We start from the raw sequence: 15,430 nt of genomic DNA, 5'->3' as shown, positions 1-15,430 counted from the left end.
GGTCTGATCTTAAATAAACTGTTTCCACGTGGATCCTATAAACTATTCCTAGGTGCGCATGCTTGTACGGAGCTGTCTCACGTTCTCTTTACTCATTGCATCTTGGACCACAAGCATTTAGCTGTCTTACTTTACAGCACCCATAAATTGACTTGTGAAATGTGCTCAAGCCAGGGAGGGGAGGGCACCTGTTACCTGCCCCAGCAGCACACAGGTCAGACTCCTGTAGATGCATCCCCACCCCATGCCCAAACTTGGCCACAGTGGCCCCCACGCTCTTCTGTCTGTAGTGACAACTTATTGGGTCAGCCTTCTCAGGCAGGGCCAGTCTCCAAACTCGTAGACCCGGGTACAAAATGAAAACACAAGCTGCTTGTTCTAAAGGCTGGGAAAAGGTGGTGTTTGATGTAGTCCACTACAAAGCTTTACTCTTTCCTCCTAGCTTCTCTCTCTCTCTCCAATTGTCAGGGTTGGGTTTTTTTTTTTTTTTTTTTTTTTTTCTGCTTTTCACTTACTGTCATTCTAAGTCAAGAAAAATTGCATTTTAAATTATTCATTTGAAATCATTAGCATGAATCTTACTGATCATCCTTATACTGTGCACTGCAGGTTTTTGATACAAATCTGAGAGCATTTAACACATGTGGGATCTCTGAAATGGCGCAATTCATGTTTTGTAACTAGTACTTGCATTCATATGTTGTTCTAGGCAGAACTGTGGAAATGCTACACAAAACTAACTAGGCTGTTTTTTTGGTTTTTTTTTTTTTGTTTGTTTGTTTTTACTGGGGACTGAACCCAAGGACATTCTACCTCTGAGCTAAAGGCCCAGCCCTTTTTACTTTTTATTTCCAGAGAAGGTCTTGCTAAGTTGTTGAGGCTGGCCTTGAATTTGCCATTCTCCTGCCTTGGCCTCTTGAGTCACTGGTATTACAAGCATGTGTACCTGGCTTGGTTGCATTTCATGATATGAGTACATTCTCTCTCTCTCTCTCTCTCTCTCTCTCTCTCTCTCTCTCTCAATGCTGTATTATTTATTTATTTATTTTTATGTGGCACTGAGGATCTAACCCAGGGCCTCCTAGGTGCTAAGCCAGCGCTCTACCGCTGAGCCACAACCCCCCCACCCCAACCCCCCCACTGAGTAAATTCTCTTAACACTCCCTCCCTTGGCTTGCTGATGAGTAATAAAGAACTCAAAGAAAAAAACAACTCTGGGCTGCCCTGTCTTTCCTTCTATAGTGTCTTTTTCAGCATAAGTGGTTGGCCAAGTTATAGGGAAGCAATTTGAGTAAGAAAGGATGTGTTAGTTTCCTTGGGCATCCATGCCTTAAAACTCCATTACCTTCTTTTTTCATTCAAAGCAAGTTGTGGTTTGAACAGAAAGTGTCACCTTTTCAGACGGCTGGCACCAGTACCTTTACGGTCCTGGACGTTCCATGCTTCCGTTGTACTGACTTTGAATCTAACTGAACTCCCTGTGTGTCATGGGCCCATCAGAATTCTGGACTAATGGGCCATTGTGAATGTGATATGCAAATAGGGTGACAAGGAACACATAGCTCCTCTGCCTGGCATGGATGAAAACCCTGGCTTTCATCCCCAGCACTGCTCCAAAAAACAAAGCAAGACAAAATAAAAAAAAAAAAATGACCATGTTTGGGGGAGAAAATAATGAGTGGTGGCATAGTTGTTCTGAGTGTCGTTGGTGACCTACCTCCACTCAAGTGTGTGCTGCATTGCTCCATTGGACACTATGTGCAAAACACAAGTTTGAAGTGAAATTACTAGAAATTTCAGGACAATGGCATCAGAGTATTCGGCCCATGCTTGAGTTTGAGGGCAGAGATCTGTATAAGTTGCATTTCCGCGAAGCTGGACCTTGCTCATGTGGTTCTATGACATGAAGAATGGAATTCCATTGTAATTTTAAAACATTAGAGGCAAATCTAATTTGGTCTTGAGTGCCTGTAGGTGTTAGCAATGCCCTTCAGATTCCAGAAGCCAGTTTCATCCATGTTTTAAAGAGTAGTTAAGTATCCTTGGAGGCACATCTTTTTAAAATCCCATTGCTTTATCCATCTCAGTTCCATTTATTTCTTTGCATCTAAGACTTCACATCCAAGCTAGCTGTCCTCAGGGAGGGCTTTGGGATGTATTGAGGACAGACACACAGAGGTCTGGGGCCGGGAGGCAATGGGGGTAGGAAATGCCCTTACAAATCCAGTCAGGCCATGCAGGGGCACAGAAGTGAGCCCCTCAGGGACAGAAAAAGATCTGGAAGGATGTGAAATCAGCTAGTCGTCCTTCTGGCCACCTCTCCCTTGGACCTGTATGTTATTGGTGGGAGCATGAAGAACTTCCAGAACAGAAACAGCATTTTGTCAGTACCATGTAGGAGGTGTCGTGCTGAGACTCTGCAATATTTCACTTGTGCTTGCTAACAATAGCCTGCTGGGGGAAGTTCTCTTATGAGTCCTCTGTCAGTTGATGATGAAGCCACAGCTCAGAAAGGTCAAGTGGCATGGTAAGGCTGCTCAGAACTGAGCTGGAAGGGATGGTGGGTGAACATGAGGGTGTGATATTCTTACCCAGCTGGGGAGGTGTGCAGCCTTAATCCCCCAGAGGTTGTAGGGAGAGTGTCAGATGACCATGCTTTGTGGGTAAAGTAACGAATGTTGGGATGGCTGTTCTGGGTGAGTCATTGGTGATGTGGACTCTGAGTTTGATAGGTCATGGCTGCTAGCCAGGCCCAATCCTAGCAGCTTGGGAGGCTGGGGCAGAGGGATTGTAAGTTCAAAGCCAGCATTAGCAACTTAGTGAGGCCCTAAAAAAGCTTAGGGAGACCCTGTCTCATAATAAACTATAAAAAGGGCTGGGGATGTGGCTCTGTGGTTAAGCACCACTGGGTTCAATTCCTGGTATCCAAAACAAAACAAAACCCAGAACAGTTGATGGCTGCTGATCACCTTGTCACCTCACGTAGCTAGCTTTGGCTCCTGTACGGTGGTTTCGTGACTCTTAAGTTCCCAGCTTTAGCATCCAATGGTCAAGGTTCAGCTCTGACTTTGACCAGCTACATGACCTTGGCCAGGTTCCTCGGACTCTCTCTTGGTTTTTCCATTCATACAAGGGGGATAATGAGGCCCATCTCTCAGTACTGTCATGGAGGCAACAATATGAAAGAATATTGGGTGAAGTTCCACAACATTCTGATGCAGAAGGCACTCTCAGCCCCTGCCCATTGGCCTCTATTCAACTTAAAGAGCTACTGTCGTATCTCACATCTGGATGCTGTGAGTCCTCTGGAGACAGCACTGAACCCAGTCACTGGGCCACACATCTAGCCAGCACCTTTGCTTGATCCCTTGCTGGCATTTAGTTTCCTTGTGACTTCGTGGCAGTTGTGGAGGTATATGTATAAGGTTTGGGAAAATACAACTGGCCTTTCCATTGCTCAGATCAGTGTGAAGCGACCACAGTCAGAGGGATCCAGGGCCTGCCAGAGAGAACACCTTCCCCAGCAGCCCAACAGAGAGAAACTCGTTAATCTGTACTTTTTTTTTTTTTGGTACCAGGGATTGAACTCGGAGCCACTTGACCCCTGAGCCCCATCCCCAGCCCTATTTTGTATTTTATTTAGAGACAGGGTCTCACTGAGTTGCTTAGTACCTCACTTTTGCTAAGGCTGGCTTTGAACTCTTGATCCTTTTGTCTCAGTCTCTGAAGCCACTGGGATTACAGGCCACTGTGCCCCGCTAATTTGTACCTTGACTTGACTCTTTCAGGGAAAGATGACGGCAGCCTCTGCATGTACAGGGCAGGGAGCCAGCTTCAATGGCGTAGCGGCAACAAGGAGTTTTCTTGATGTGCCCTGAATTCTTAAAGGGATCTTTAAGGGTCGTAAAGAGATCACTCCATCTTTAGTCCTACCCTGCTGGTCATATCCCATCATTTTTCAACTTCTGAGGTTTTACAGCAAGGACATCTTGTGATTTACCCTTGAATTTGAAAACATCTGTCTTCCTTTGGCAAAGCAGGCCTTGAGGGCACACTGTTGAAGGTTAGGGTTGGTCCAAGTTGCTTTCTCCAACCTGAGTGGGATCCAGGTGTCTTTCCAGTGGAAAGAGATGACATTTACAGAAGGTGACATTGATCATGGAGAGACACAGGGGACTTAGACCACTATGAAGACACAAGAATGGAGTTCCCCTAGGAGCCTCGCTAAAGGAGACGGGCTTAGGGCTGTGCCTCGGGAGGAAAGTTGAGGCTGGGAAGGCACTATAAGTGAGGTTTTGGGCAGGTGACATAAGGGGAGTCCCCAGCAGAGCACCTCAGTTTCCCCCAACTTTGTACGTAAGATATCAACTCTGGTTAGGAGAACACTCCAGGCTCTGTGGTTTTTGGTGACAAACCACTCTGGAGGCATGAGTCGGATCCCAGTAGCTGTGGTTCAAAGCTAACAAAGAGAGGTTTGGGAGACCTGCCCTTGTTCATATCAACCTGGTGCATGCTGGGAAAACGACTTAATTGGGAGCTTTGGCAGGAAGAGCTTATTGATGGTGTTCTACTCTTAATGAGAGAATCTGAGTTCCCCATGGGCTGTGATAATTAATCAGGAAGATTGTTGTCGGTAGATGAGCTGTCTGTCTCCTGACCTATGCCTTGTGTACGCAGAAAGGAATGGAAACTTCCTTTCTTTATCAAAACCACTTAAAAAAAAATCATCTGGTCCTCATTTCTCTGGTTTTGTTTGAGTCTGGTTCTGTCATGTTAGGGTTCATTCCCAATATGATGACACGTAGAGGAAGGGCATTGTCTTGCTCATCCCCTGGGGTCTCTGATCCCCTGAAAATTCTACCTCATTTAAGTCCCCAAGCAACCCACACTCAGGGCAAGCTGTCTACCTTACTAAGTAAAATAAAGAACATAGTCAGGTGTGGTGGTGACACATACCTAGTCCTAGTGTGTGGTTTAGATGTGAGATGTCCTCCAAAAGCTCATGTGTGACACAATGCAAGAAAGTTTAGAAGTGAAGGGATTGAGTTATGAGAGTTTTAACCGAATTAGTGGATTAATGCACTGATGGATAACTGGGTGGTAACTGTAGGCAGAGTATGGCTGGAAGAGGTGGGTCACTGGGAGTGTGCCTTTGGGGTATATATTTTATTCCCTGGAGTGGAGCTGCCTCTGTTTTCTGGTGCCATACTCTGAGCTACTGACCTCCCCTATGGCCTTCCACCATGACGTTCTGCCTCACCTCAGGCCCAGAGTCGAACATCTATGGTCTGAGACCTCTGAGACCATGAGCCCCAAATATACTTTTACTCCTCTAAAATTGTTCATGTCAGGTCTTTTGGTTGCAGCAATGAAAAACTAACTAAAATACCCAGTGATTTATGAGGCTAAGGCAGGAGGATCAAAAAGTTCAAGGCTAGCCTCTGCAACTTAGACCCTGTCTCAAAATAAAAGGGTGGGGATGTAGCTGAGTGGTATGCCATTCCTGGGTTCAAACCCCAGAATGCCTCCCTCCAAAAAAGAAAACACCAGAGCAAGCATCATATTCCCATATGTCACCCTTAAAAATGGGGTTGATAATCCCTCTCTCTTTGACTGTGATGTAGTCCCAACCAAGTAATAAGAGCATCCTTCTCTGTGCAGGACAGGTTATGCTTTTAACCTGCCCATCACCACCTCTTCTAAGGTGTAATTTTTCAAATGTTGGAGTCCAAATAGATTTTCCTTTTCCATTTTCTCTTTCCATTTTCATTTCAGAGGGGGAAGTATCCCCTCCTGCCACCCGCTGCTGGCCGTCTGCCTCTCCTGTGATCTCAACTCATCATTTATCCACCCCCACTCGCATCTTAAATCTTTCTTTCAATCACTGCCGCCTTTTCAGCATAGAACATTTGGGGGACTTTTCTTGACTGGCTTCTTCCTTTATCTGCCTGCATCTTTCCCTCGCCTTCTCACTCCCACATTTCTTTAGAAAGTGGGCCGCCCTTGCTTCCTCTTCTTCACTTCCCAGCCCTTTCGTAGCCCCTCTATAAATTGGTTTCCATTCCAGTCTCAGTGCTGATGCTGGCAAGCAAATTGGAATTTTCCATTTCAGTGGTCTTTGCCAAGTCCTCGCCTTCTGGCTGCCTTGACTGTGGAACACCCCCTCCTTCTTAAAATTCCCTCCTCCTCTGTGACAGGGCCCTCTCCTGGATCTTCTCCAACATCCTCTACATCCTTTGAGGGTGGTTCTTCCCCCTAAATTAGGTGACACCTGCAAGGTTTTCTTCTCAGCACCTTTTCCCTTGGCTTCACACCTGCTCCCACGATAGCTGGTTTCTTTCTGCTGATAACGCCCAAGTCTTCATTTCCAAACTCGGCCCAGATGGAGCAGCTGCACAGCCATGGTCCACGTGGCTTCTAGCTTCCAAATGTGATAGTCTTTCTCTTTTTCCCCACCTGGTGTGGGCTGAATTGTGTCCCCCACTCCCCACCCCAAATATGTTGAAATCCTCACCTCCAGAGCCTCTGAATGTGCCCTTATTTGGAAAGGGTCTCTGTAGACTTAATCAAGATGAGATGAGGCCATATCTGGTTAGGTAGGGCCTAGTCCAATATGACTGGTGTCCTTATGAGAAGACTCACAGAGACACACAAGGGGAAAAGCAGACGATGCCACAGGCAGAGGTTGGAGTGATGTATCTATAAACCAAAGACTGTGCAGGATTGCTGACTGTGCCCCGAAGCTGGAAGATGTAAGGGAGGATCCTCCCTGAGGTGCCATCAGAAAAAACATGCCTCTGCCCCCATGTTGGTTTTGGACTTCCAGAACTGTAAGAGAATAATTTCTGTTATTTGTTGGTTTGTTTGTTTTTTGGTTCCAGGGACTGCACCCAGGGACTCTTAACCACTAAGCCACATCCCAGCCTTTTTAAATATTTTATTTAGAGACAGGGTTTCGCTGAGTTGCTTAGGGCCTCACTAAGTTGCTGAGGCTGACTTTGAACTTGCGATCCTCCTGCCTCAGCCTCCTGAGCTGCAGGGATTACAGGCCTACACCACCACGCCCGGCTACATCTGTTATTTAAAGTCATCAAATTTAAATAACTTTGTCACATCAACCCTAGGAAACCCGAACATCACTGAATCTTATGTTCCCTGTGGCACTCATTATCCTTTTAGGGATCCAAGCTGAAAGTCTGGGGAACAACCCTGAATCCACCTCACCTTAATGCTTGGTGTTTCATTTCTGCCCCAGCTGGGGGTAGAGTCTCCACTTCATCCTCAGTCAAGAGCATTTACCCTGACTCTGGCCTCTCTGGTCTCTTATCCATCCATCAAACTGCCCTCTTATATAATTTTCCTAAAGTCTCTGAGTGTGTCTCTGTCACTACAGCACATGTTTTGTGAGTGCCTGTCACCTACAGCAATTGGTATCACCTAGGAAGATCTTGAAGTCCTTGTGCCCACCACACGCCTGTCAAATCAGAATCTTTGGATGTGGGGCCCTGGCATCAGCATTACCCAGACTTTGCAGATGATTGTGGGGTACAGTAAAGGCTTGAGGACCACAGACTGGGAGGATTCCACAATAGTCAAAGAAAATGTAGGGAAGAAAAAAGAGAGATTTAAGGCAGTCATTCTCAACTGGTGGTGATTTTACCCAGACATTTGGCAGTGTTTGGCAACATTTTCAGAAACTGGGGTAGTGATACTAGCATCTAGTGAGTAGAGGCCAGGGATGTTCCTAAAAACACCCACTATATCCAGGACAGTCCCCTTAGCAAAGAAAGAACCAGCCCCAACTGTCACTGGTGCTGACATTGAGCAAGCTTGATATAATAGACAGGAAGGAAGCAACAACACTGACTTTTGAGACAGATGTGTCCACACCGAGCTGGGTGATGTAGCGCATGCTTATAATCCCATCGACTTGGGAGGCTGAGGCAGGAGAATTGCAAGTTCAAGGCCATCCTCAGCAACTTAGTGAGACTGTGTCTCTAAATAAAAAATGAAAAGGGCTGGGGATGTGGCTCAGTGGTAAACCATCCCTGGGTTAAATCCCCAGGACTTCCCCCACCACACACACATACATAAAGAAACATGTGTCTGCACTAGTGAAAATGTCAGGCCTTCTCCGGCCACAGGCCACCTGTGCTATGCTCATTCTTCAGCTCGGTATATTGAAACTTTCTGGCCATAACTGTTTCCATCCGTGAAGCCTCAGTCTGCTCCTGCCCAATTTATTCTCTTGCTTTTCTTTTGGAAATTAATTTGTTTCTCCCCCCCTAGGAGAAGGAGGCTTATCACACCTCAAGTTGGCTTTTGCCAAACTGGGCAGTCGCTGTTTTCGTAGCTCCTTGGAGCTCCTAATGAGGCACTGTCTGTCATTAAATAAACAGTCAATTAGATTGGGAAGAAACTGGCCTGAAAGAGGCTTTTCATGCGCTCATAGCTATTGACATTAGCCAGCTTTGCGACAGTGGCCTGCCTGGGAACCACCTCTACCATTAAAAAGAACAGTAATGAGGATGGCTTATACTTCCAGAGCGTGACAACCAGAGTGTTCATATACATCATTTGGTTTGATTTGTCATGTCAGCTGTTAACTGTATGTGGTGTCACTTTGTGCAAAGGAAAGTATAGCAATATACAGGAGGAAGGGCATCAGGACAGAGAATAAGAACAGGAAGGAGTCAGAAGGCTTTTTTCAAAGACCCACATTAGATGAAAAATTAGAAATTTAATTCTGCTAATGGAGGACAAAGGCTTTGCCAAATTGATAAAGCTTTGGGAAAATCTAGTTATGCAAGGATGCAATTCTAGGTGAACATATACGGACTTTCTGGCTCTATTCTGTATGTTTTAGTTTTTTAAAAAAAATATGTGACCTTTTAAACAACACAGATTATCATTTTAGCTATTTCTACTTTACATGAAGTATGTTTTCTCCCTTAAATGTACTACATAAGAATTCTTGCTATATTTTAATTTTGTTCTCACTAAATAGAAGGCCCAGATATTTATTACTAGAACATATCTTGGATTTTATCATGGGAAGTAATGTGAAAATAAGAGCCACTTGAATGAATTTTAAATTATCTTAAAAAGAAATTTTTGTTAAGTGGCTCTGGGTATTGATTTCCTTGGAGGGACAATGAGGAAGGATTATGCCAGAGCATATTTCACATTATACAAATGTTCCATGAAACAGGAAAATTGCAGAGGAATTAGTAGCCAGAAGGAATTTTAAAACATGCTTTCTTGGTGATGAGTGATTATTCACTGAGGAGTCATTCTGAGGACATAAGGAACCTAAAATATGATTTAGAAAGTTGTAAAAAAAAAATTAAATAAATAAATAAAAATAAGCATTCCCTTTTTTCCCTAGTACTGGGGATTGAACTCAGGGGCACTTTACCACTGAACCACATCTCCAGTCCCCCCCCTTTTTAAACATTTTTTATTTTGAGACAGGGTCTTGCTAATTTGCTTCGGGCTTTGTCAAGTACCTAAGGCTGGCCTTGAACTTATGATCCTCCTGCCTCAGCTTCCCAAATCGCTGGGATTACAGGCATGCACCATCCAGCTGGAAAGAAAATGGGCATTTGAAAAAAATCTTTGTTAGCTATGTGGCTGGAATAATCTGTAGGAAGATCATTGTGCAACTTGAGTTCTGTTGGCTGAACAGTCAGTTATATAGCACAGAATGGCTTCTTGATTTTTAGCATTCAGTAGGGACTTTATGAATCCTCCTCTGCTCATTTGTCACTGTAATGATACCACAGCACTTGTAGCAGGTAGGATCACCTTGGCTTAGGAGAGTTCTATGTGTCCCATTAGCCTTGGGTTGAATCTAATATATCCATTTAGTGTTAATCTTTCTCATCCTTTGATTTTTCAGAAGTATTCTTGCTGTCTTTTAGTATGGGACTCAAAGAAATATTTTCAGCTCTGAGAGATATTTCCCCTCCTATTTGTTCTGTATAGCTGGCTTTTCTGGCCAAAGATGGATGCATACCTCAAAAATACCATAAACATGTACTCCATTTTCAATGTTGTTGACAATTTTTCTTCTTTACTGATTCAAATGGATTATCATAAACATCAGTGAGACATTTGAGGCTGCTTATGAAGTGGTACAATGGTACTTTCTAGAATTGTCATACATCATTGTCCTAATGACAGTGATGAAGTTGTAAATAAGGTCAGAGTGGTGAATTGTTCATTTACCTACAGTTTTTCAGAGTGAAGTATCCGAAGGCATCTACTGGAGGGTTTGTGAATATTTTGTCTAATATCTTTGATTTCTGTCACTATGATACAGAACTAAGTTGTTTTTAAAATAAGAATATCTTTTCTATTGTGCCTTTACACTTGTATCATTATTAAAATAATATTCCCAACAGTGTGCAGTATCCTGAATCTGGGGCCCCAGCTATTGGGGAGGTGGAGGCAGGAGGATCATTTGAGCCCAGGGATTTAAAATACTCTAAAGTGATGGCCAAAAAAATTATTCTACTCTGCCAGTTCCAGAATTGAATGACTTTGTTAGACATTTTAAAGAAAAACCAATAGCATAGCTAATCACAATTCTCCTCTTTTGTGCCAAATTGAATTTTACTTTGGTTTTAATTTTCATTTTAAATACTGAAGGGAACAAGCCTGTCACATACCAGCACCTGTCACCTTTTTGTCTGAATGGGCCTACGTGTTCTTTGCAAGACATGATTTAAACTTTCCCATTAAGACACATCAGAGGTTTTTTTTTTTTTGTTTTGTTTTTTTTGGTTTTTTGTTTCTTTCTTTCTTTCTTTTTTAATCACAAAGGAATCTTTTTTTTTATCTAAAGTCTGCAGCTTTAGGCTGCTGTGTGTCTCACTCCCCTCACCAGAAGACAAAATTGGCTGGGGCCATACTGAAGGGAATAGTTGATTGTGGGTGTGGTCTTCTAAAGTGAAAAGTGAGATGTAAAATTAGTATCCAAACAGGCTTAACTGGTTTTCAAAATCTTCTCTTATTTAACAAGACAGAGGTATTGAATATAAGAAGGTTTGGGGATTATCTAAAACCAAAGTATTCAAAGATCAGGTTGTTAAAGGATTTGGATTCAAGATCTTGCACATTTTTTAAAGGTGTTAAACAATAAAGCTTCAAAATTTGGGAGAGCGTTTTAGGAGAGGGAGTCTCCAACCTGTTTCATATATGTTCCCAAGATGGGTGTTGAGCCCAGTCAGCTAACAGATTCTTTTTGCTCAGGGAATCCTTCACCCTGTAGTTATCAGTGGTCATCTTTGTATTTGAGTTGAGTTAAAGTTTTTAATAGGGATAAAGACGGTAGGTGGGCCAGCCAAATGCATTTTTAAAATGGGGCAGAACCAGGTGCCTTAGCCCACATCTGTAATCCCAATAACTTCAGAGGCTGAGGCAGGAGGATCACAAGTTTGAGGCCAACTTCAACAGTGTAGCGAGACCCTGTCTCAAAATGAAAAAATAAAAAGGGCTGGGGATGTATAAAGAACATCTGGATTCAATCCCCAGTATCAACAAACAAACAAACAAAAAACCCCACTATTGGTACAATAGCCTTTATGCCAAATATTTAGAATGCTTTTGAAAATGCCGTTTTGATTTTGAGTGAGGAGTTCTAATGAATAAATCACCATATGGAAATAATCACATCCAATTTAAAAAATGAATTTTCATGTCAAGAAACCACCAAAATGTCAGCTAGATATACTTATAACATATTATGTTTGTTTTTAAATAAGGAAAGTTTACCTTTTTATAAATTTTGACTTGAGTTTAGTTTGCTTTACTGTCACATATATTAACTATAGACAAAGGAGTGAATTCTAATACCAGATTGCTACATTGCTATTGCTAAATCCACGTTTGGGTTTTCTTCTCTCTTGCGTACATTTTCTTTCAGTCTTATGTGTGTGTGTGTGTGTGTGTGTGTGTACGCACGTGTGTGTGCATTATTTTTTTTTTAAATCAGCCTGTCTATCTAGAGATTCTGTGAAAAAGAAGTATTAAAAAAGCAAATAGAGACTATCGGCACATCCTTTGAATATGATTTCCCAGGGCTTGGGGATAAATGAAATAAATAAAACTGTGATGCACCAGAAAGGGGTGGCATGGGAAAAAAGCCTGGTGATTCTGGGAAGACGCGCATTCTCCTAAGACTGCATATATTGTGGCCAACCAACTAAGTCACGTGGTGGGAGGGGGCTCTTTTCTTTCTCTTCCACATCCCTTCCTCTGATGTCACAAATCTGTTCTTTCCTGGGAGAATTAATTAGTATTCATTGGGTGCAGTTGGCAAGAAGAAGGGGAGGGAGCGATCTTAAGACAGCAAGGAGGAAGAGCTGTGGGGGAGCAGGTCCTTCCCCTGGGAGCCACACAGAGCGGAGGCACAGTCGCGGGTGCAGAATGGTTGTTTTATAACTGGGATCCTCGGTGACGTATGGCTGCCTGTTCCTTGGCAGCTGTCTTTATGGACCAGTAGGCAGAGCGAAATTGACGCTGACAAGACTTTTGCATCTTGGAAGGGACTGTAATCTACTGTAGTGAAGAACAGAGCCTTTCAATCAGGCGGGTGTAAATAAGAGACGGAGGGGAGTCCAAAGAAAAGGAAGAGGAGGAAAAAAAAAGTGTGTGTTGGGGGGAGCAGGGAAAAGCATTTTTGGTGGATGGTATGAAGCCAGCCATGGAAACTGCAGCCGAGGAAAATACTGAACAAAGCCAAGAGAGAAAAGGTACCCAGTGCTCCGACAATAGCCGGTTTTAAAGCTTTTCACTGAGGGTGCTTGAAAAGGGGTTAGCCGGGTTTTGTCTCTTAAATGGCTCTGAAACAATCCCTATGGCATGATCTTGTTTGCAGGGTGGTGTTTTCCTGTGGGCTGATGTTAGATGAAGAGAGCAGCCTCTCTTTAGTCCATTCCTGTTGCACATCTTCCTATGGAATGTGCTATTTCATAGAAGGATGTCCATAGTTTGTCACCAAGGGGAGTTGAATATGGGAAATTGTCTTTTTATTAATGTAATTAATCACAATTTAGCTTTTACGTTGTGCATGTTATATTTCAGGGACACGGAATGTGTTGTTCTCTGCCAGTGCCAAGACGGAACTGGAGGGGCATGCATGCTAATTACACTTTGGTTCCACTAATATAGTAGTGATTTAGACATACCTTCATTTACTTATTCTAGTGTGATTGCTCTTTCTGTGTATCAAGCCCCAACTATGGCCCATAATGATCATTTACAGTTAGAGCTTCGGAGAGGGCATAGCTCTGTTGCCTAGTACTGATAGAACAGAAGGGGTCTTTTGCTACTTATGACTTAAAGATTTGAGGGAGGAAAATTGATGAAAGGTCCTGTTCCCTGAAGGAAATCTTAGACCATGTCACAATTTTGATATCCAGAATAGCTTTTTGAGAAATCAGTATTGTTGCAGTATGAAAATGACAGAAAATAGAAGCTGAAATTAATCTCTTTTCCTAAATAATGACTGATGTCAAGTTTGATGCCCCATGGAATCAGCTCAGCCCCTGTTAGGTTAATGGCATCTCACTGCATTGTAAGTGATCTCCCTCACTCAAAGTCATGGACTGTCATAATCGCACAAAAACATGTTCTATATCCGCAGTGGCTCTGATGTTAAAAGCTACCATGCTAAGGTTATTTCGCTCAACGGCCCTTGCGCTCAATGACAGTCACTAAACTGTAGTAATTCTCCAGAATAGGGGCACAACTATGTTTTTCTTATGCCTATATAGGTTGAACCATATGAAATTCCTGATGGTCAACCATTTTAAACCTACAAAAACTGGTGACTATATGTAATTCCACTTAGCATGTTGGGGTAAAGGCAGCTTGTTTTTATGCAGAATTTCTTCTGTGCACATTAACATTTTTATCCTGAACAGACCAATTTCATTTTAAAAATAAATTTCTTAAAGTATGATAATACACATAACATAAAATTTGCCATTTTAACCATGCAAGAATATAATCCAGTGGCTTTAGGCAAATACCAATCTAATTTTAAAGTTGTTAGTTTGGTTCGATCCTTGTGTCAGACCGACCTCCCTCCAACAAAAACCCACCCTGTCTTCTCTTATATGTGCCTCTTTTTTTTTTTTTCTTTAATCTACTTTAATGACTGAATAGTGATAAGAAAAACTCTTGAATATTTCTCACGCTGAGGAAGTGAGATAAAAGTTTAAAGATTCATTTCCATTATTAGAGACATGATTGCATGTTTGAGAGGTATAAGATCCTAACAGCATCATCCTGAGGAATTCTATCACTGTTTATAGCATTTTTTCTAAAGCAAGTGATTTTGTTTCATGTGTACTTTTTTTTTAATTAATATGATGATCTCTCGTGGCAGATATAAAATGTTTTGCTTTTTTTTTTCAAAAAAAAAAAAAAAAGCAAGCAAAGGACATATAACTGATACAAAATCCTTTCTAAATAATTGTGAATTTCATAATTTAGTCTCATGGATTGCTATTTTATGTCAATTAAATATTAATAACAGGTCTACAGATTGCCACTGCATCCCTGACAAACTGTATGTGAAAATGCATTAGCTGTGGATTTACAGGCAAAATTAGAAGTGGAAAGATCATTGTGGAAGAGCTTTTAAAATTACCAAAATTTATAAACATGAATTGTTTGTTCAATAATTCATTAGCACCAAACGACCAAAAGATAGCATCACATGTATGAAACATACTTAAATAAGAATACAGGCCAGGAAATTTATTTTTACTGATCTGTAGCAAAAAGAATTGTGCTTCATCTGGAGACTGGCTTATCTAGTGATCTCCATTTAGACGAACAAGTTCCCATGTTAGCTCCACAAAGTCAAACTCATACAAGTATCTTCCTAGTTCCTCAATTTGCTTGTCCATTGTCATTAAGACCCACATAAAATAATAGCCACCGATGGTCATGTGTACTTGTCACTTGAGTATTACAGATTTATTTTTAAGTTTATAAAACAAATGCTTATTTCATTGATATGAACATTTAAAAATTTGACATCATTACTTATAGAGGGCATTATATAATTCTGGAACTGATAGACCCTCCCTCTCTGCACTTTTCTTTTAAGGCTTTCAGAAAGGATTCTTATTCTGAGTTTAATTCTATACATTTTGTCACTTCATGCAGTTTTTCATGCTGATATTACCCCTCCCAACACACACACACACACACACACACACACACACACAAACACACACGTTTTCAATTGTAGGTGACAGGGAAAAAGCCCATCTCTTAATTTGAGGTATTATTGCCCTACCCAGTAGCTTGTGAATTAATAGCTTTGGATAATTATTATGCTATTAAGAATGTAAATTAAACTTAGATTTCTAAATTGACCTTAGCTTTTCTAGTTGTCCTTTCCTGGGCA

At 42.0% G+C, this 15,430-nt stretch overlaps 1 protein-coding gene across 5 annotated transcripts in view; it reads left to right on the top strand.

The window, feature by feature from the left end:
* Gpm6b (glycoprotein M6B) overlaps positions 1-15,430 on the top strand; it is a 163,332-nt gene that overhangs the window by 104,817 nt on the left and 43,085 nt on the right. For 2 of the 5 annotated variants that reach the window (XM_027946545.2, XM_027946542.2), the window contains exon 1: positions 12,359-12,758. The exons of 1 other annotated variant lie outside the window; for it this stretch is intronic. In XM_027946545.2, the coding sequence (XP_027802346.1) occupies positions 12,698-12,758 (61 nt within the window). In that variant the 5' untranslated portion in view covers positions 12,359-12,697. Of the gene's footprint in view, positions 1-12,358; positions 12,759-15,430 lie in introns of those variants that run through there. 2 more of the 5 variants (XM_027946544.2, XM_027946548.2) reach the window with 2 other exon arrangements.

The sequence above is a fragment of the Marmota flaviventris genome, chromosome X (assembly GCF_047511675.1).
Source record: "Marmota flaviventris isolate mMarFla1 chromosome X, mMarFla1.hap1, whole genome shotgun sequence".
Classification (NCBI taxonomy): domain Eukaryota; kingdom Metazoa; phylum Chordata; class Mammalia; order Rodentia; family Sciuridae; genus Marmota; species Marmota flaviventris.
The sequence above is the reverse complement of the archived record's forward strand: the minus strand, read 5'-3'. Positions and strand labels throughout refer to the sequence as shown.